At 41.5% G+C, this 23090-nt stretch overlaps 1 protein-coding gene across 2 annotated transcripts in view; it reads right to left on the reverse strand.

Moving 5' to 3' along the window:
- The window catches only part of ARHGAP20 (Rho GTPase activating protein 20), a 133311-nt gene extending 115535 nt beyond the window's left edge, over positions 1-17776 (reverse strand). Inside the window, exon 1 of one of the 2 annotated variants that reach the window (XM_026505797.4) lies at positions 17459-17776. In XM_026505797.4, coding sequence (XP_026361582.1) covers positions 17459-17563 — 105 coding nt within the window. In that variant the 5' untranslated portion in view covers positions 17564-17776. Of the gene's footprint in view, positions 1-16976; positions 17336-17458 lie in introns of those variants that run through there. The other variant, XM_057316697.1, reaches the window with a different exon arrangement.
- Between the last annotated feature and the right edge of the window lie 5314 nt (positions 17777-23090).

Genomic DNA, 23090 nt, shown 5'->3' on the forward strand with positions numbered 1-23090 from the left:
TGCTTTGAACTCTGAAATGTGCCCAATCCTTTAAGCTTTACCTGAGCTCCTTAGCCTCAGTTTTGAGCTAGACTAGGGTGCGCCTAGTCTACCTTAGTGGAACCACATTCCTGGATCTATCTCAGCAGCCTTGCCTCTGCGGCCCCTAACCCTCTGACACCACGGTCAGCAGACCCAAACTCCTAACTGAATCTTCATTCATATGGAATTTCTAATTCTGAGCTCCTTGCCCTTCAGGTTTACAAAGAATTTAGAAATGTTCAAAAGACAGCCATAAAAGAACTTAAAATGCTGGGGGAAGAAGAGTCTGTGAGAAAAGCTAAAATGATCTGAAGTTCTTCATGTGGAAGGAGAAATAATCTCGAAATTAATGCAGAGTCATCATATGGAGGATAGAAAGTGTCTTCCAAAGAAGAGAACATAAAAAGAAATGCTGCTAAACCATAGACTGAGAAAGCAGATTGATCTTGGGTATGGTTCTCTGAAAAATTTTAAAAAGCTGTGAATTGCATTGTACACATAATTTCAAAGGGTTCAGAGACCTGCATAACATGGATTTCTCAGGGATTCATGGACTCCAAATTTGAAACCTTCTGACATAAAGAAATCTTCCTGAGAGTGATGGCTGTTAAAGATGAGAATGAATACTCAAATAAAGATGACCAATTTTCTTCTGTAAAAGTGTTTTTAAAATAGGAGTTTCTCATGAAGACCTAACACAGAGGTCCATATCCACACTAATTAGCCCATGTTTCCTTAGTTACAAAATTGTCAGATGTATAAGGAGTCAAATGCAGAGTGTATTTACTTCATCTAATGGATTCATAAGCAACAGAATGTAATCAAACTATAGGAAGAATATTATTTTTATTTGAGATCCTACTGTTTGTAGTAAGACTCAGCACTAATGAGATATGTAACCCAAGGCAATTTAGTCACTTCTCTGGGCTTTCATTTCCTAATCTAGAAAATCAGAAAATTTGGACTGTACAGTCTCTTAGATCCCTTCTATTTCTTATATTCTCATGTTAAATGTCCACCAAAGATTTACCCTGGATATAAGGAACTAAACATTATATGTGCCAATTTAAGATTCACAGGATTCATTCCTCTTGTATATAATTACAAGTCTTAGAGGCACATGGGTGGCTCAGTCAGTTAAGCGTTGTACTCTTGATTTCAGCTCAGGTCATGATCTCAGGGTCGTGAGACTGAGCCCTGTGTTGGGCTCGGTGCTAGCTGTGGAGCCTGCTTAAGATTCTTTCTCTGCCCCTCCCCCTGCTTCCACTCCTCCCTCCAGCTCTCTCTCTCTCTCTAAAAAAAAAAAAAATGTTACGATGGCTAATAGGAGCTTAATAAATAGATTTAGGTATCAATTCATTAAAAATACACAGATCTCTTTCTTTTGTTCAAAAGAATACAAAACAAAGGGGCAATGATGACTTCAAAACAAATTCACTTATCTATCAAAGAATCTGTTCTCAGGCAATAGACTTGGATTTTCTTTTTCGTTTATAACAACTGTGTGAAATATAATACATGGAGATAGAGACTATTGATTCCTCTACAAATAGATTACTGTGTAAGCTTGTCGGGGCAGGTTGAGGCTATGCCTATACAAGCACCAACAAATTTCAGTTGTTCAATGACAGTAAAAACTGATTCTTCGCCTCACAGAAAACAGAGGGTAGGTTTAAAACAATGCTTTTTGTCGTTGTTAGCTTAAAAATCACAATGTACAGTATGATTTTTCAGAATGCCCACATGCTTGATGTTCATATCTAGATGACCTCACAAATACTGGATGCCATTCTGAAACTGAGTATTTGTAAAGAGGTAATCTGTTTTTTTTCTTTTCTTTTTTTTTTTTTTTAAGAGAAGGAGGTCGGGGGGAGAAAGAGCTGAGGGAGGGGCAGAGGGAGAGGGAGAGAGAGAGAACCTCAAGCAGGCTCCATGCTCAATGCAGAGCCCGATGCAGGGCTCGATCTCACAACCCTGAGATCATGATCTGGGCCAAAATCAAGAGCACGATGCTTAACTGACTGAGCCACCCAGGCTCAGTTTTTTTTTCTAAATTGACAACTACATATTAGGTTAAACAATTAATTGCATTAACCTTTTGGGAATGATTTTCTTGATATTGTACCACTTACCTAGTCTTCAAGGGCCCAAAAAACTAAAAAGGAATTTTATATGAGCTAAAAGACAAACCTGAAGTAGCATTTATTTACCCCTCCGCTTCCAACTGGGAAAGATAAAGAGGACCTTGGAAGAAGTTGTAAAAGGAAATAAAGGTGATTACATTCTAAAAACATCTGTGTTTTTACTAACAGCAATTTATCAGGGAAGTGTAACATGAACAGAAGAAAGTCATTAGATCTTTGATTTTCTAAGCTGTCTCTTCTGCAGTTATATTTGGTAATAAGGGCAAAGACCTATTCCGCTAAAAAGTAAAATAGAGGTCATAATTGAAAATAACCAAATACCTATAATTCCTTTTTTAAAAATATTTCAATAATAGCAAAATTGCAGCAATATTTCCAGCTAATCTGCAAGTTGCTTTCCACTTTGACTCTTTTTTAATCAGTTGTATTCATTGTATGTTCAATTCCCTGTGTTACTATCTTGCTTCTCATATTATGACTCGGTTATGGCATTTCGTATTATATTATTTATCTTTCTGCACCTTTCTAGAGAGCAGGGACTGTAACTTCTTTCCAGCTTTCTCCAGTCCTTCGACAATTATTTACTGGAATTTTGCTCAGTAGTAGGCCTCTCTTTGTATTCCCAAAGCCTAGTACAACGCCTGGCACAAACTATATACTCAATAAGTGAAGGCTTTAGGTGAATTTTAAAATCCACTATCCTCCATACCTGTATCACTATCCCCATACACACACACAAGAAAACAAACAAACCTTTAAGGGGCTCTGCTGGAATGCTGTCATTAAGGAAATGTAAGCATTGCTGTGGAACTGGATGGTGAAGAGTCATCCTTGTATACTGCAAACTACATCTTCTAACACAGTGCTGACATTTACTACTTTGAACTACAGGGTAAACATCTGATGATTAAAGTTAATTACCTGCCAACAAAAGGTGCAGGGACACCTGGACATAAACATGCAAAAGAATTAAGTTGGACTCCTATCTCACACCATATATAAAGTTTAACTAAGGATGAAACAAAGATCTAAAAGTAAGAGCTGAAATTATTAAAAAAAAAAAAAAACTTAGAAAAAAACATAGGCAGAATATTTGTGACCTTGGGTTAGGCAATGGTTTCTTAGATGTGATACCAAAAGCACAAGCAACAAAAGGAAAAGAATAGATAAATTGGACACTGTTAAGATTAAAAACTTCTATGCTTCAAAGGGCACTAATAAGAAAGTAAAAAGAAAACCCACAGAATGGAAGAAAATTCTTACAAATCATATATTTGATAAAGGATTTGTATATAAAGAATTGTTATTGAATTGGCACAATTAAATAAAGATAAATAAGCCAATTTTAAAATGGGCAAAGAATCTGAATGGACAGTTCTCTAAAGAAGATATACCAAAGGCCAATAAGCACAAGAGAAGATGCTTAACATCATTAGCCATCAGGGAAATGCAAATCAAAACCATGACATATCACCTTATACTCATCAGAATGGCTATAATAAAAAAGACGTAAAAAGTGCCAGCGAAGACATGGATAGACTGAACTCTCATAAACTGCTAGTGGGAAGATAAAATGGTGCTGTCACTTTGGGACCTAGTTCAGAAGTTCTGCAAATGGCTTAACACAGAGTTACACAGGATCTTGCATTTCCTCCCAGGTACATAAACAAGAAAAATGAAAATGTGTCCATACAAAAACATGCATGTGAATGTTCACAGCAGGATTATTTATAATAGTTAAAGAGTGGAAAACAACACCAATGTCCATCAACTGATGAATGAATAAACATGCTGTGGTATATCCACATAATGGAATATTACTTTGTAATAAAAGACACACTGACATGTGTAACAATATGGATGAATCTTGAAAACACTATACTAATTAAAAGAAGTCAGTCCCAAAGGACCGCATATTATATGATCCCATTTACATGAAAAATCCAGAATAAACAAATCTATAGAAGCTTAAAGTAGATTAGTGTTTGTCCAGAGTTTGGCGAGATAAGGCAATTGGGACATAATGATAAAGGGGTGTGGTGTTTCTTTTTGGGGTAATGAAAATGTTCTGAAATTGACTGCGACAACAGATGCACAATTCTCTGAATATACGATAGCATGTCAATTATATCTCAATAAAGCTGTGAAAAAGAAAAACAAAGAGCTAACTACCAAACTACTAAGCCACTGGGTTCTATCCCAGCAAACTGGCTCATAGCCAAGAGCCATAATTTTCTTTATTTGTATAATAATCATCTGTAGTACAATACGAGAAAATGAAAATTATTTGCTTTCTGTCCAACATGTTTTTGTACAAAATATTTGAGTGGCTCTCCATTTGAATTTCTCAGAGATCTGAGGAATATACCCACTGACCCTCCCCCACCACTCCAGTGCCCTAGCCTTACCATTTTCACACAGTAAATTTTTAGTAGCAGTATATTAAGTCAGTGAATTAACACTGCCCATATCTTGAGAGTTTAAGGTGGCGATACAAGTGTGCCTATGTAGGAAAATGAAACTGTAAACAGGTAACTGAAGAAAAAAATCTTTGGTCTTTTATTTTCAACAACTCAGAAAACACTGTTTACATAAAAATCTGTAGGTAGTCTCTCATTAGAAGTTTAACTTCATATCAACCAAGAGATACAGTACTATTTTCGGAACCTCTAAATCATTCTGAATCTGGTCATTCTTAATTCTCACAGAGATTATAGGAAAAGAATGCCTATCAAAAAAAAGGAACAAGATGAATGATTTAAGTCAGGTGAATTGCAACTTTTCATCCTTTCTTCTGTTACAGTCACTTTATGAAGAAAAACATCTAAGCATTTCAGGTGAATTTAAGTCAACTGCGCTGAAGTCACTTCCAAACATTTAAAATTAGCATACCATTAAAAACGAGAACTCTGAGTGCTTGCTTCGGCAGCACACACACTAACATAAGGGCTTTGAGGAAAGCTTTTAAAGAATTCAAGTTTCGAGGCTAGAAAAAAATTAATCAGATTTACAAATTAGCTTATTCAAATTTGATCATTAATCCTTTTGTGGCTAGTCTATACAATTTTGTAATCAATAAACTGTTTCTTTCTTGTCTTCCTGACACACCTGCAGTATTTAATTTGTGGAGACATACCTCAGCGACACTGGCTCTGCGAGGAAACAAGAAAATTTTTGAACTTGCACCTTGCTTCTAGGTCCTATTATCACAACCAGGTTTTGACCACCGGGTGAGCTGAAGCTTCTCACTATTGTCACTTTGGTCTGTGATGTGTGTGATCCTCTATTTACTCACAATCACTCCATCCAGAGTCACTTTGAGTATTTAATTAAAACTTATGTCATCACAGGAGACCTTTGTAGAAGGATAGTTCTTTTCTGAGATTAAGAAAGAAATATTTTTAGCTGTCTTTCCTCTTTCTATGAGACAACCACTTTGAAATAAAACAATAAACACGAGAATCTATGTAACGTAAGAGAATGGGCAATGGGCTAGGAGACAATGGACCTAAATTCTGCACCCTGGTTCCAGCACTTAACTTCTGAGTCCTCTCTGAAAAATGACATAATCATCCAACCTACCACAAAGAATACAGTAAGATTATATGCGAAAAGTCCTCTGATGTGGAAAACACTGCAATAGTGTAACATAGAGTGATACTTTAGAACGCATGAGTACTGTATGTAAATAAATACGAGGATAGCAAAATTCCCCTTATACATTATGCTTTGTTCCTCTGCCTCCACCAGACCCATGCAGGCTTCCGGAGTATCACTGTGGGCCTTGAAGTTGGCTGGACTTTCTTCTTTGGTAAAGTCACCAGTTTCAACCTCTGGTCACTATTCCTTTTTAGTAGCACCCTGGAGTAGACAGGGTCAAACACCAATGCCCTCTCCCTAATAATCCTTCACATGGCGGGGCTTCACATTTCTCACATCATGGCCATACAGGGTGATATGATTTACACATCCACAGCACGCTATGATAAACGATGAGGCTCTCTGGCTGCCCTCATAGCCATCTACCTGCCTAGCAGCTGAGGGGCTGATTGTAGCAGACACATCTGTGACGGTTGGGAAGCTCTGCCTTACAGCAACCTCTCACTTTCCTCATGCAGAGGGAAAGGGTGTGGTCATCAGATCCAGAAACCATAATGGTAAAAAAACAGAATGTATAAAATGAAAATGGAAAACAGGCCTAGGTCTATCCAGATTCAGATGTAGTCTAACCTAGCAAAGACTACTGCCAAAGCTGAGGTTCAAGAGGGTAAATGCAGGGGTAGAAGTGGGAATACAGATTCTCTCCTAGATGTAAATTAGGACCCAGGTAAACAAGGAAAGCAAAAGGCCACAGAGCAGCTGGGTTTTCCACATCTTTGAAATGTGAGCTGATGTGGGCACACATACATTCCATTTTCAGAGTCCACACACAAGTGACCAAACATCCAGAAATAGGTTTTACCTTTCAGTTGTGCCATGTGACAGCTGTCTGTCAAAATGAGGTCAGGGCTGCTCAGCACAGCACTGACACACAGTGCTGATAGGACTATTTCTGCTGTTGTTCGGATGTTTCTAATCTAAATTTGTCCTAGATAAAGAAAATCAGACTGAAACAAAATTATAAAATAAACTGGGCTGTTGCCTGTAATCCCCATTATTGGTGGCTGACAGAAGGCAGTTTCCTCTGCTCCCTTTCCAGCCTCCCACACTGTATGTAGCTAAGTCCTCCGTACGTAAACAAAGGCTAACCCTCACCCCCGTCCAAGGCTGCTTTAGAAAACCACTGCAATTGCCAATACCAAACTGAGCATCCAGCCCACAGGCTTTCTGCACAAACCACAACCTTCAGAGTCCCTGCGATCTACAACACTTGGGAAACCAACACAAAGAATGGGAAAGAAAACTTTCCCCTTGAGGAAAAATTCTTGCAGAGGTAATATGCTCAGGCTACCACAACAGAATAACAGACTGGATGGTCTAAACAACAAGCATCTATTTTTCATAGTCTTGGAGGCTGGGAAGTCCAAAGTCAAGGTGCCTGCAGATTCAGTTCTTGGTGAGACCCTCATTCTCTTGTAGATAGCTGCCTTAAAGCTGTATCCTCCTCACATGGGGGACAGAGACAAGACAGAGAACAAGCTCTCTGGTCTCTTATAAGGGCACTAATCCTATCACGGGGATTCTGCCCTCATGACCTCATCTAACCCAGGGGGATTAGTACTTCAACATGAGTTTGCAGAGCGGGCACACCGAGTCCGTATCAGAGGTTTCTGTCAAATGCTCTGGGGATGAGAAAGGTATGAGTCATGAAACTCGAATAAATCACAGTAACAAAATGTAGATACATTTCTTCAAAGCACTATGCACACAAGTGTATGTACGTTTAAGTGTGTATACAAAGCATATATAACCTTGGTGTTAGTTATATACCCATTTATTTCTGTGATATTTTATAGTTTACAACCTGTATTAGTGGCAATTTAAATTGAAATCTAGTATATTTTCAACTACTGATAACTCCTAGGAAGGCAAGCTTCATAATCACATATTTTTGTTAAGTTGTTATGTGGTTCTAAAGATGTCTTTACTTTGGAAAGAACAGCCACCAAGTCCTGGATGGTGAGATGAGAACTTTGAAAGGATTCAGACACCTCAATTACTGAAGTCTCCTTTTCTGTAGGTGCCATCAAGTTGTGTCACCTATCCCCGTCTACTGAACACGGGGGGGAGGCTGGGGGGTAGGGAACTACCTTCTGAACACTGTCCACTTTTGTCCTGCAGTCCTTTCCCTGAGTCATAGCCTGGGACAATGGTGAATCACAGAGAGTGACAGATTGCTTCACTGCCATCTTCACTTGGCAACCAAGAGCAACAACTGCACTATTTAGTATCTGTGACTTGGGAATTTTCAGTCTCTAAGTTGCAATTCTCTGTTTTAACTATTTTACTTTAAATTGATAATTACTTTTTACACAAATGTGTAAAAATAAGATTATCCCTAAGTTTTGTTTTATAAAAAATACAATTTATTCTGTTCTAACATATGAATGTTGGAGTCACAAAAAATTAGTTTTTCTTTTGCCATGTTAAAATGCAGGGGTGCCTGGGTGGCGCAGTCGTTAAGCGTCTGCCTTTGGCTCAGGGCGTGATCCCGGGGTTCTGGGATCAAGTCCCACATCGGGCTCCTCCGCTAGGAGCCTGCTTCTTCCTCTCCCACTCCCCCTGCTTGTGTTCCCTCTCTCACTGGCTGTCTCTCTGTCAAATAAGTAAATAAAATCTTTAAAAAAAAAAACCGCAGGACTATGTTCACATTGTAGGTAAAAATAACTATGGAAGCAAGAGTTTTTTCCTATGCTCAAGATCATGACATAAAGTTTTCTGAACTGAGAGAGTTTCAACTGGGTGTGCCAAACACATGACTGTCCACAGAGGCATAGAATTCAGTGCACCCACCCTTAAGTTTGAAATACAGTTCTGTAAGTTTGGGGAATATGCCAAGCTTTCCAACAGCAAATGACTGAGATATCAGCCTGGAAAGCAGACCTGGCTAAGGAACTCCAGAAGTACGATGATTGCCTTATATAAAACTTCCAAAAATGACAGAGACCGAAGCATAAAAATCACACATTTCCAAGGTAATCAGACTAATGATTGTATCATTTATTTTCACTATTAGTTAACATTTACTGTGATGATCAATTTTATTTTGACTCTCCACAGGGTGCCCAGATTAAACATTTCTAGGTGTGTCTATGAGGTTTTTCTGGATGAGACTACCATTTATATTGTATCACCGGATTTAATAAGACAGATAGCCCTCCCCAAAGTGGGTGGGCATCAGTCAATCTCGTGCGGGCCTTCACAGAATTAAGAATGGAGGAAGGAGAAATTTGCCCCTTTTTTCCTTCCTCACTGTTGAGCTGGGACATCTCATCTCATCTTGCCTCAGGAAAAGATGGTGGTGAATAGAACTACTGACTATCCTTAGGTCTTCAGCTTGGAGATGGCAGATCACGGGACTGTCACTGGTCTGTTTCTCTAGAGAACCCTGACTAAGACATTTACCTAACATTTACCTAATGGCAGCAGTGAACATAACATTCAATGGTAGATGGAGAAAGTAGAGATTCTGCTCCCCAAAGAAGGAAATTACCTCTCAGGAGAAAAACCTCTCAAATGTGCTTTTCTCAGCTGGTTGTATAGAATTCAAATTTACTCTCTCCTATATCCTATGTTACAAATAGTAACAAAAGCATCTATAATCTAGTTAGAAAAAGAAATAGAGTTGGAAGATCTGGTTCAAATTCCAGCTTTGCTGCTTACTACAAGTGGCGTTGGCAGGGCTCAGTTCCTTCTTCTGCAAAAATAAGTTAATACTACTTACTTCATATAATTGATGTGTATTATATATAGTTAGGCATTCACTTAAAGAGGTTTTAAAATTTCCTTTTATTACCCCATAAATTATAAACATTAAATTCTTATCTTTCTGCTTAAGTTTCTATCTTATTTGATATTTCTGACCTTCAAGGATGATTACTTTGAAGGACAGTGTTATGGACTGAATGTTCCCCCCTCAAATTCATATGTTGAAGCTCTAATTTCCAATGCGATGGTATTAGGAGGTGGGGGTCTTTAGGAGGTGATTAGGTTTAGATGAGGTCATGAAAGTGAGGTCCCTATGATGAGATTAGTGCCCTTATAAGAACAGACCAGAGACATCTAGTTCCATCTCCACCTCTCTTCCTCTCTCCCCCTTTCCCTGCCTCTCCCATGAAGACACAGAAAGAAGATGGTGAACTACAAGCCAAGAAGTGAACCCTCAACTGGCTGGGACCCAGATCATAGAAATTCACAGCCTCCAGAACTGTAAGAAATCAATGTCTGATGTTTCAACCACCTAATTTATGGTATTTTGTTATGGCAGTTTGAGCTGAATGAGACAGACAGCATCCACTCATTTGCATGTAAATGTTCTTTTAACAAATTCAAAGAAATAAAACTCTTTTTATTGCTTTACACCTCCTTTCACCTGGTAAAAGATACTAATTGGCTTCTGAACTTAAAGTGCTGAATATACTTTCTTCTCTTGACCCATAAGAAACAACTTATGAAATATACAAGATATGGGTTATTACCACCATTTTACAGACAAAGAAGCAAAGTACAGTCACGAGTTTGGAGATCACACCAGTGATAACAGAGGCCATTTCTGATTAATCTATTTCAGATTTTGATAATTTCAGACTCCTCTGAGCCAAAATAACCTCATGTACCTGATTTTATCAATTCACTCGGTGAATAACACACGAAAAGGATTCAGAAAGATATTGATTTAACCACAGGCATAATATTTTCTCAGTATTATAGAGTAAAACTGAAGCTTACTCACCAAGATGTTTCATTCAAACCCCAGCAGAAGACACACACATGACCAAAGTTGGCTCTCGGGGTGTTCTACCATGAGCTGCTATAAACAGATGTGGACCCAGAGAATGCAGAAAGACAAGACAGAATGAAGTGTACAATAACAGCTGCCACATTTTAATATGTTGGAGCTATTTTAAAATCCTATTGCTCCAACTGACTTTCTGTGCCTCTAAGTCTTTCTTCCCTATCAAGGAGTTTTCAATTAGTATGTAAAACCAAAGGGTCAGAGTGCTTAAGTATGACACAAATGTTCCCTAACCGAAATGACTCTAATATGTGCTTCCATTTCATTTCATAAAAACTGTTCTATCCAAATGTGTATATCCTCAAGGATACATTATCCATAAGATTTTTTTTCTTTAAAAGATTTTATTTATTTATTTGACAGAGATAGAGACGGCCAGCGAGAGAGGTAACACAAGCAGGGGAAGTGGGAGAGGAAGAAACAGGTTCCCAGCAGAGGAGCCTGATGTGGGGCTCGATCCTACAACGCCGGGATCACGCCCTGAGCCGAAGGCATACGCTTAATGACTGAGCCACCCAGGCGCCCCACATTATCCATAAGATTAATTCAGAATTCTATCTAGGAGCATTATCCATATGCTCCTATTATCTTTTAGAACCACATTTTTAGAAATTACTCTACAAATTTATTGTGTATTATTCTGAAGAGTCTAAGCGACAGAAAATCCTTGATATCTGGAAATAGTCAAAGCATCTGACTAGTGGATTTAAGGTCAATGAACCAGGTAGGTAATTCTGCTTCAGGTTAAAATACTAAATGTGGCTATAAAATAAAGAGAATAGCTTCTTATACAGCATCTACACACTGGCTCTTCAAACACATCATGTTCTTTCCTACCTCAGGATCTTTGAATAATTGCTCCTACTTCTTGAAATCTTTTTATGGCATCTTGTTTTCACTCATAAAAGAGTAAAGCCTCACTTAAGAGAGGCCTTCCCTGAAAACTTAATGCCAGAGTGGCCTAGCTCCATATCCATGTTTGTTTTTTTAATAATAGTTATCACTATTTATTAATTTTTGTTATTATCGCTTTTGTCTTTCTCTCAACCTGTGCTGTCCAGTATAGTATCCAATAGACGCATGTGGCAACTCAAATTTAAATTCAAATAAGTTATAATTAACTAAAATTACAGAAAAAAATGACAAATTGGATTTCATCAAAATTAAGAACACTGTTCCTTGAAAAACACTGTTAAAAGAATAAAATGACCAGCTACATTGTGGGAGAAAATATTTGTAAATCACATATACGATAAAGAACTTGAATCAGAATATATAAATAACTCACAAAACTCAATAATATAAAAACAAAAAATCCAACTAAATTTGGGCAAAATATTTGAATAGGAACTTCACTAAACATAACACATGGATGACAAGTAAGCACATAAAAAGATGCTCAACATCATTAGTCATTAGGAAAATGAAAACCAAAACCATAGTGAAATACCCTATGATTCCCTCTAAGATGGCTACAATCAAAAAGATAGTAAGTGTAGGTGAAGATGTGGAGAAATTAGACTCTTATACACTGTTAATGGGAATGTAAAACCACTTTGGAAAACAATTTGACATTTTCTTAAAAAGTTAAACTTACATCTAAAATACGATCCAGCCATTCAACCCCTAAGTGTTGACCCAAAAGAAAGGAAAGCATAGGTCCATACAAAGACTTATACATGAATGTTCACAGCAGCTTTATTTGTAGTAGCCAAAACTTGGAAACAACCCGAATACCCACTAATAAGTGAATGGATAAACAAACTGTGGCTTCTCTACATGATGGAATCAGTATGAACTACTGATATATGCAAAAACATGGATGAATCCTAATATAATCATATTGAATTAAAGAAGCCAGAAAAAATACATAGTATGATTCCATTTATATATAGTTCTTTTTTTTTTTTTTTTAAGATTTTATTTATTTATTTGACAGAGAGAGAGACAGGCAGCGAGAGCGGGAACACAAGCAGGGGGGGTGGGAGAAGCAGGCTCCCAGCCGAGCAGGGAGCCCAATGCGGGGCTCGATCCCAGGTCCCTGGGATCACGCCCTGAGCTGAAGGCAGACGCTTAATGACTGAGCCACCCAGGCGCCCGCCATTTATATATAATTCTTAAAAATGCAAATTAATCTACAGGGACAGAAAACAGACCAATGGTTGCCTAGGAAGGGGGAGAAAAACCAAGGGATTAGCAAGGGACATAAACTTTGGGGGATGATAAATATGTTCATTCTCTTCACTGTAGTGATGGTTTCACAAGTACATACATGTGCCAAAGCTTACAGATTCATATACTTTCAAATATGTACAGTTTCCTGTATGTCAATTATCCCTCAGTGAAGCTGCTAAAATTTTTTTTGTTCCCCAGTTGTACCAGCCACATGTCGAGTGCTCAATAGACACGTGTAGCTAGTGGCTATCAAACTGGACACTGTAGATAAAGAGCAGCCCCATCAGCACAGAAAGCTCTCATCAACAGCAATGCTCTAAATCAGGGGGTGAGCAAACTATACACCAGGGACCCACTGCCTGTTTTTCTTTTTCTTTTTTTTTTATAAAGATTTTTATTTATTTATTTGACAGAGATAGACAGCCAGCGAGAGAGGGAACACAAGCAGGGGGAGTGGGAGAGGAAGAAGCAGGCTCCCAGTGGAGGAGCCTGACATGGGGCTCGATCCCAGAACACCGGGATCACGCCCTGAGCCGAAGGCAGACGCTTAATGACTGTGCCACCCAGGCGCCCCACCACTGCCTGTTTTTCTAAATGCAGTTTTACTGGAACAGTTATGCCCAGTCATTTACATACTGTCAATGGCTGCTTTATCGCTACAATGGCAAAGTGGGTAGCTGCAACAGAGACCTTATGGTCTACAAACCTAAATTATTTACTATCTGGCCCTTTAAGAAAAGATTTGCTGATTCTGATCTAAATCAAACACTCTGAACACAGGGGCTATATCTGTCCTGTTCACTGCTGTATGACCCAACTAGTGTTTATTGAGTACCTAATACGTGTACTGTCCTAAGCACTGGAGAGGCAGCCTTGAACAATACAGATAAGATCCCTGTTCTCATGGTTTTCACACTCTGGTGAAGGGTACAGGTAACATAACAAGAAGTAAATAAGAAAATAGGCAAGGATGAATGCTAACATGAAAATAAAACACAGGTATAGAGCATGACTCTATAGGTATAGGCGGCAACTTCCACATAGATAGTCAGGATAGGCCTCTGAGAGGACCGGACATCCGAACAACAGAGAGTCAACACTGCAAAGACTTGTGGCACAAGCAGAGGGAAGAGCAACACCCAAGGCCTCAGAATAAGAATGAATTTGAAGATCTGATATGTGAAAAAGAAGGCCCATGTGGCTGGAGAATACACAAGGTAGAAAAGGTAGATAAGATGAGAGAAATACAGAAGGCTAAGAAAAGGAGTCTGAATTTTATTCTAAATATGACGAAAAGCCACTATAGGATTTTAAGCAAGTGAGCAATAGGATCAATTTACACTTTTAAAGATCACTCTAGTGCTGCTAAGTGGAACCTGGGGCAGGGAAGAGCAAGAACGGTGTTAGAAAAGTTAGGGAGTTTCTGTAAAGGTACAAGTGAGAGATGGAGTGGCTACAGTGGCAGCGGGAGAGATGAAGTGTAGAAATTCAAGATATGTTTTGAAGTAATAGTTGACTAGCCTTTCTGATGGTTGTGGTACAGTAAGGAAATGGAGTTGAAAATGATCCCAGATTTTAGTTTGAGCAAATGGGACAACAGTATGAACCACAAATATGGGAGAAACTACAAACAATAAGAGCTAATACTTATTGAATGCTTATTATATGATAGTATTCACTCAATTTCATATATTCCCAACCATCTTGAATAGATAGGTACTATTGTTATGTTCATTTTATAAATAGGAAACTGAAGGTTAAGGTTAAGGTCAGAAAGATAGGACCAACACAGTGGAGACTTGAACCTGGGTCATCACACTCCACAAATTCCACCACATTGTATGAAATGGGCTCCTTAACAGTAATCTCTAGGAATATGAACTACATTCTAGGAATGGCAGGACCACTGGATTAACAGTCTCTCAGGATGCGAGCTTTAAAGATGCCGCTGTTTTGCTTTTTCTATTAAACATCACCTTGTTTTCATAGGATAATAGATGTAATTGTCATCTATACACTTTTCAAAGCACTTTCTGCAGCATCATCTCTTTGATTCCCATTTTACAAATGAGGAAACTAAAACAAGTCAAGTGATTTCCTCAAGATCATCAAGATAGTAATAGAATCAGAACTAAAAGCCAGATGAACTGACTCCATATAGTGACCTGGCCAATAAACTTGCCTTTAAAAATTCAGACCATTCAGAAAAAAAAAACATGTTTTACATCACTACCCAAAATACACATACATATATGAAATAGAGAAAAAGAAGTAATACAAAACTCTATTTACCATTACTAATTTGCTAGGATTTCTATTTAATTTTTTTATAATTTCGATTGTAACTGGCAATTTAAACAACATTGATCCATGCCTTGTTAATTAACACTACAACCACATAGACTTTTAAAGAAATAAGTCTCATGACTCACTAAAGCTACCAAACACCAAGAAGGCAAGATAGAACATAAAGATCAGTTTGTTGAGTATTTAGGCTACATGAAGACTGGAGTCCATAAGAGTATAAATGGCAATGATTTAATGAACTACACTTTGGAAATATTTTTTATTATGATTAATTTCTATTGCTAATATGGAGATCTGAAATCAAGGCATGTCTGCTAATATTTAAAATAAGATTTTAATGGAAAAAATATTTTTATGGAAAAAATATTAAAAGCAAAAGAAATAAGTTCTTCAACCTCATCTTTGCCCCAAAGGTAGTAAAAAGCTAAAAAATGCCCAAACGAGCAAAATCTATTTCCTCTGAAAAGAAAGAAAGAGAAAGACTACTGGTAATGTGACAGTCCATTACTACGTATAATGAAGGGACAGCACCTTAAGGACAATGGCTTAGGATGCAAGGCAACCTTTCATTTATTGGACTAGTACTTGATAAATGATCAAGCTACTCCAATGCCCTCTGCCAGTATGCTTAATTTTCCTTAGTAAAGGAAGACAACTGCCCAGGAATATAAATCTTTGATTTTTCCCAATTCCCTAATTTTACAAGAATAAAAAAATTCTTTAAAGTCTGTGTCAATTACTTTGAACATTCATTCACCTTCCCGAATGTGGCGCTAGCCTGGTCAATCAATTCCCTCTCTCTCTCTCTCTATCAATTCCCTCTCTCTCTCTCTCTCTCTCTCTCTCCCCCCCCCCCCCACACACACACACAAGCTATCCCTGCATCTCACCTCAGAATCGGAAAAGCGACAAGGACACACCACAATACATCAAAGGCTGGCCAGCACTTCAGCCCAAACATCACCAAGTTCAGGGGTACTCCTAGGTGGCCCTGCTACATGGTCAAGGTCCTGGGGAGCGCCCATTCCCTCCATACTCGGAGCACCATCTCACCTCTCCTCAACTGACCTCTAGCCAACCCGAGATCCTGCTGTGCAGAGTCATGAAAGGCTGTGAGGTCCAGACCATCCAAAGGCCCGCGCAGCCCCTCTAGGCTCTAATGATGTAAACGCAGTGCCTCCAGACATTTCTTAGGGAAGAGTTCGGTGATCCCCCTAATCCCAATTCGTTTCCAGAGAAGCTGGAAGGGCACCACCAGGACACAGGGCAACAAAGGGCCACATAGCAGAAGGTCTCGGGGTGGAGGAGGAGCGGACACGGTCAGAAACCCCTAAATCCTGTCTGCAAACAGCGGGGCAGCAGAGGCCAGCGGCTCGCGGCCACGTGCACTTGCTCAGGGGACCCTTTCCAAGAAGCCCGGCCGGGTCGGCAACAGCACGCCGCACGGTGGCCGTGTGCACCGGAACGGAACACTACAAGTTGTCGCCCGCGTTCCCGCTCCCGGCTCTGACAGGGCCCACGCCCACGCCCCTCTGCGGCCCCGCTGCGCCCGGGGGCCAGGGGACCCCGCAGGGCGAAGGCCCCTGTGCCTGGCCCCCGCGACCCTCCGCCGCAGCCCACGGGCCCCGCCCAGCCCAGTTCGAGGCCGAACCAAACCTCCGTGCCCCTGCGGTGCGGACCGTTAGCATCCCAAGCATACCTGCGAGTCTGACCACTACCTCGGAGACCCCGGAGTCGTGGCGGAAGCGCCGCCCTGGGCGCAGGAACCTCCCCCCCTCCAAAAAAAAAAAAAAAAAAAAAACAAAACAAAACCGCGGAGCGGCCGCGCCTCAACGTCCAGGTGAGAGGCTGAGCGCCACAGCCCAACCGCCTACCTTCCTCAGCGCGGGTTGCCGTGCCCGGGCGGACGCCGCGGGCCCTGACGACTCGGAGCTGACCCCGTCCGCAGGCGGTGAGCGCCAGGGGGACCTCGGGGGCGCCCAGGGGCCGAGCCCTCGGGGAGGGGGGACCGGGGAAAGGCGAGGCCCCAATGCCCGCCTGCGCGCCCCGACAGGAGGAGGAGGCCGGCCGCGGGTCCCGCGGCGGATGGAGACGGGGAGGGAGCCTGCGGGGGCCGTTCCGAGAGCTATTACGACTCTAGTCGCGAAGCCCGGGGGTCTCGGGGTGACTTGGGAGACCGCGGCGACGTGAGGGCGGGGAAGGCGGGAACGTCCCGGGACTCACGCAGCGGGCCGCGAGCCTAGAGCGTTAAATCCCGAGGCGGCCGGCTCGCGCGCGGCGGTGGCGGCGCGGAGGGCGCGCGCTGGGAGCGGGGCGGCGGCGGCGGCGGGCACGGGGCGCCGCTCAACGTCCTCACCTTCTTGGTGCCGGGGCCTCCCGCGAGCCGAGACACGCCTGTCAGGGAAGAGGAGCGCCCCGGCTGCCCCCCTAGAGTCTCCTGCTGGGGGGACATCGCTTCCATGAAGAAGACTTTCCCGCAAATCCCAGCCCAGGAGGAGGCTACGCGGTCATGTCCGCGGGACGGCGGCCGGAGGGGCGAGGAGGCGCGGGCCCAAGGCGGCTGCCGCGCTCAGGCAGGGAGCCTGGCTCCGGGTGCGGGCGGCGCGCCTCCCGTCGGGGCCATGCACCGCCGCTGTGCTCGGCACCGCAGGCTGCAGGCGATTGCGGCGGCGAGAGCCTGTCCGCGCCGCGGCCCGCCCCGCCTCGGGCCCGCCCCCTCCGCGCCGGGCGCCTCGCGCCGGGACCCGCCCCCGGCCGCCGTCCTCGGGCCGCGGCGCTCCCAGCGGCTACCTCGGACTGAGGCGCACGGGGCCGGGCGTCTTTCTCTGCTCGCAGAAATCTGCTAGGGTATAAGCGAGCGACTGACCTTGCCAACCCGCGACTCCGGGCAGGCCCAGCCCACAGGAGCTCACCGGCCCGTGTCACGAACGGGGGACTCTAGGGCACGGACGCGCGCCTCTCCCTCTGCCCAGCCCACGCGCACCCGACCCCGTTCCTGCCCGCGCTGCGCCCGCGGGGGAAGGCGACGCGGCAGCGCGTGCGGCGGCGCAGTCGCGGCGACCTCAGCCCGAACCGAGGAGCTGCGGTGATTTCTGTCTCGCTTTCAATGGACTGTAGAGGGGTCCCCTCGACCCCAACCCGCACCCCCCCCCCGGCCCCCAGGCTCCCACCCCCGAGGCCTCGGGCTGGAGCTGCGCTTCGCAGGGTGCCGTGGCTGTGCACATTGGGAGCCCCCAGCATCGGCTGACCTCTTGAGCAATCCTGAACGTTAGGCTGTTCGGGTAGCCCTCGTTGGCTTCTTCAGCCTCGGGTCAGCGGCCCCTGCAAAATTTGCACCAGCGGTTTCCGCTGTCTGCGGCTGCAAAGACATGGGCATTCCAAACGTCAAAGCGCAATTAAGGAAAATGCAGGCAAGAGAGAGGACTCTGAAATTTGGCTTAGCCATTGAGAAGGCTACAATATGTGGAAATGTTTATCAGATATCTGCGCCGAGAGCATAACTTCCTGACAGCTCAAATAGTGGCAAATTTTTTTAAGGCCAGAGAATAATCAGAGGGAGGGGATTTGGAGCCAACCCTGGTGGAGTTGAGTGTTGCTGCATTTTGTAGGACAGACTGGTGCGGATGATTCGGTAGGTGGCATTCTTCCCTTGGAGTCCAGACTTCATAAAGGGTGGATTAGTGATGAAGGACACCACTCCATGATACTATGTTGTTGAAGGGGGTTTGTTTGTTTTTGTGATTTTTTTTTTAAATTGAGGTTCCTGTGGGGTTGGGCTGTTATCAGGACAGGTTGTAGAAGAATAGGGCTCTGGCCGGCTCTGTTCCAAGCAGGAGATGCTATCCAAAACACACACACACACACACACACACACACACATACATACACTTACATACTACACCCCCCACCCTCAAACTCTGGCATTGTTTATTGTGGAAGTAATGGGGAGAAAATGTTCCAGCCCATTTTAAGCCTTGTCCACATCCCATTGTTCAAAGCAGACTTATATAGGCTGTGAAAATCATGATTTAAATAATATATATATATATATGTATATATATATATATATACATATATATATATATATGAAGCATCCTACTATATATGTATGTATATGTGCAAAGATGCATTTTTTCAGGGGTGGCTCTCTTTCTGCAGCTTGGACCCGTGTGTAGTGACAGGACTTTGCACCCAATGTAGAGTTTATCATGAATTTTATGCTGCAGACATCTTTGCAATTCCTTTCATTCTGTGTTGAAATCATGCTATTATGCTTCCTATCATGAATGGACAATCCCAGTTTTTCTTACTCTGCTTCATTTTTTAAATTTCCGTAATACTTATCTCCTTTTAATATTTCATGTAACTAACTTATTATCTTTAATGTTTATTATCTGTCTCTCTTCCAGCAGTCAGAAATCTTTTTGTTATTGTTGTTTTACTGTTCTATCTCAGGTGCCTAGAGCAGTGTCTGGCACAATAAATGTTTGTTGATTAAATGAGTGAATGAGACACAAAAAGGATCGATCCAGAAGGGCCAGGCCTGAGTTGTTATTTTACACTGAGAGCCTCATATATTTTTGAGATGATACCTCATGCTCCAATCACATGTGGAAAACTCCCTTTCACTTCAGAATTTGTAAGTGCTTTTATTTCAAATTCCATTAGTTTTGATTTGCATAAAAAGCCATCCCACCCCTCTCCTGTAAAGAGTTTTGAGGGAGGTCTTGCTTCCTAAAGAACATTGTGTTTGCTCAGATTAATATTATCACCAGAGTAATGTTGTAAGAACACAAATAAGATCACAATCATTCCCCAACTTAAACCCTTCCTTTGCTCCTATGTCTATGGAATAAATATCAAATGCTACAGTGTGATATACAGGCTGTCTACAATCTGACACCTCACCCCCACTTCTTTGTCTTATCTTCTACTCTACTTCAACTCTAATCCTGTTCTCCCTCACACTGAACTATGTGCACTTCCAAGAACGCCTTGACTTCTCACATCTTCATGGCTTTGAACTTGTTTTTCTTGCTGCCTAGGAAGTTTTCCTTCTATATGTTCTAAGCCCTATTGTTTTACATGTATTCATCGAGGGCCTGGCACACAGCAAATACCTGATAATATTTGTTGAGGAAAGAAATCTTCAAGGCTTATATCTATACTTACCTCAGGAAAATCTTTCTTTCTCTTTATCTAGCTACCTCCATAGACCAACCACACACACAAGGTTAAGTACACCTTCTGTAGTATTAACATAACATTGAGTTACTTTATACCAGGTACTAGTCTAAGCATTTTACACATTTTAATTCACTTAAATCTTAATCTACAAGGTAGATTCCTTCACACACCATTTTACAGATGGGAAAACCCAAGTCACAAGGATGTTAAATAACTTGTTCAAACAGCTGGTAAGTAGTGAAGCCAAACTTGGAACCTGGGAGTCTGCTGCAGAAGCAGTGCTCTTAACCACTTGTCCATACTGCCTCTCCTGTGTGCTTCCTTCTCCTTACAGCACACATTATACTAGGCTGTTACCAACTGTTTTACTTGACTGTAAGCTCCTTGAAATTAAAGGTCGTGTTTTGTCTTCTCTTTTTTGTGTCAAGCACAGAGTTACCCTCTCAACGATTTTTTTTTTCAATGGCTTAGCTTTGAATGAATGAGTGAAGTAGTAAAATAACCATTTTCATTCTCTATACAGCTTAAAGAAGATGCTCTGATGTGGGAGAAATATCCGGGGACTAGTCCTATCATTCCTTAGACAGTGAAAGCATTTTTCCTGCACTGGGAATGTTACGTTGTAGAAAGTGTGATGCCAGAAAACAATAGTGATGACAAGGCAATTGAAGGAGTGTGATGACCATGTCTGACACAAGCAGGATGCATCCAGAATATTTTGAAACAAACTGTAAAGCAAAGTACTAAGAATAGCATAGCTTAACAGCTGGGAAACACCAATAGCAGACCTTTAACAGGAACTAGTCTAAGAATGAAACCAAAATGTTTGGCCAACCATTAGATTGAGTAACAGTGAATAAATTTAACTATGAAAGGGGATGTCTGCACAACTCATTCATCCAATGTGTATTTATTGTATGTCTGCTATGTGCCAGACACTGTGCCAGGTGCTTGGAATATAGTCGAGTCCACAAGTGTCATCCCTGTAAGCCCCAAGGTGCACACAAGAATCATTGGCAGTGCCATCTGAATATTCTAGAGCAGAGATTGTGAACTGATGGGCCACAGAGTGAATTCAGGGGTGTTCTACAATATACATGCTTTTTTCTTTTTCAAACTTGTTGCCAATCTTAAAAATCAAGATATTTCACATGGAAATCTGGACTAAATTTCTCCAAGGCAACATCAGCTAAAACTGAGTTGTAGCTGTGTTATTACATTTAATGCTCATGGTTGTCATAATCATCACTGTCTCTAGTGCTGGGGAACTAGTAACAGGTAAGGTAGTGGAAGATGAAATACTGGCAAGAGAGCTAATGAGGCCAGAGAAGAATGACAAATACCAAGTGTGTGTGTGTGTGTGTGTGTGTGTGTGTGTGTGCATGCGTGTGTTTTAAATTAAGAGAATTTTTCAGGAAGAGAAAAAGTTGACAGTGTCTTATTGGTGTAAGAGATCAAGCCCTCCCCAAGGTGACTATGAGCGTTGATATAAGAGAAGTTTTGACTGAGTTAAGTATCAAGATCAGATGTGGGAGCTTTCTTTCTCATCTCTTGGTTAGAATCTCAAAAGGGGCTATTTCCTTAAAGAACAGAATCCCAGTTCTGAGAGTGAAAGTTTATGAAGTAGGAGACAGAGGAGTTAAGAAAAGCAGAAGAAGAAGAAAGGAAGAAGGGGGAATATAGTAGGAGGATGTTAAGAGCTGAGGCTGGAAAAAGAGCTTGGCCAGATTATGAAGGACCTTGGATTCTATGGTTAAAAAAATTAGACATTATTCTTTGGGGAAAGTGGTAAAAATGACTGTCATCTGTTGAGTGCCTGCCATGTGTTAGATATACATTACATGCATTATCTCATTTAACCTTTAGCATCACCAAAGACATTGGTATTATTATATTCATTTTAAATATGAAAATGAAAGGCGCCTGGGTGGCTCAGTTGGTTAAGCATCTGACTCTTGATTTTGACTCAGGTCTTGATCTCAGGGTTGTGAGATCGAGCCCTGCATTGGGCTCTGCGCTGGATGTGGAGCCTGTTTAAGATTCTCTCTCTGCCCTCCCCCCCCCCCAAAAATGCAAAACAAAACAGAACAAAAAAACCCATATAAAGTTAAAAAGAAAGTTTAAAAATAAATAAATGAGTAAGAAGATGAGGCTCAGGGAAGTTAAGCAACTTTCTGAGATCATTAATCAAAAAGTGGTGGAACCAGGATTTGAACCTAGATCTGATTGAGTTCAAAGGTCATATGTTTATGATGTCACAGTATTACAATATTAATAACAGCTATCACTTATTGAGAGTTAACTTTGAAGGGTATGGAGGTAGTCACCTCTAAGCTAAGCACTTTACACAGTATCATAAGCTTTGAAACAACCCTAATGTTTTGTATTTTTATTCCCACTCTACAAGTGAAGAGCTCAGAGATATTAAAGTACTTAGCAAAGATCATATGGCTATGAGTTGAAGAGCCAGAATCACAGTCAGGACACCCAAAACTCACACGCTTAACCACTACACCTGATGGTATGGTCTTATTTTTGTTCCTTATGATTGAAGCGCATCCTAAATTGTGTTCCATTCATTTCATGTGAGATAAAACTAGATATGCCCCTAAACGCTTCCACTTAGTCCATGGTAAACTTGCTTGCTGGTCAGAGGCTTAGCTTAATTATTATTATTATTTTTTAAATGATTTTTTATTATATTATGTTAGTCACCATACAGTACATCCCCGGTTTCCGATATAAAGTTCGATGACTCATTAGTTGCGTATAACACCCAGTGCACCATGCAATACATGCCC

The sequence above is a fragment of the Ursus arctos genome, unplaced genomic scaffold, assembly GCF_023065955.2.
Source record: "Ursus arctos isolate Adak ecotype North America unplaced genomic scaffold, UrsArc2.0 scaffold_22, whole genome shotgun sequence".
NCBI classification, from domain to species: Eukaryota; Metazoa; Chordata; class Mammalia; order Carnivora; family Ursidae; genus Ursus; species Ursus arctos.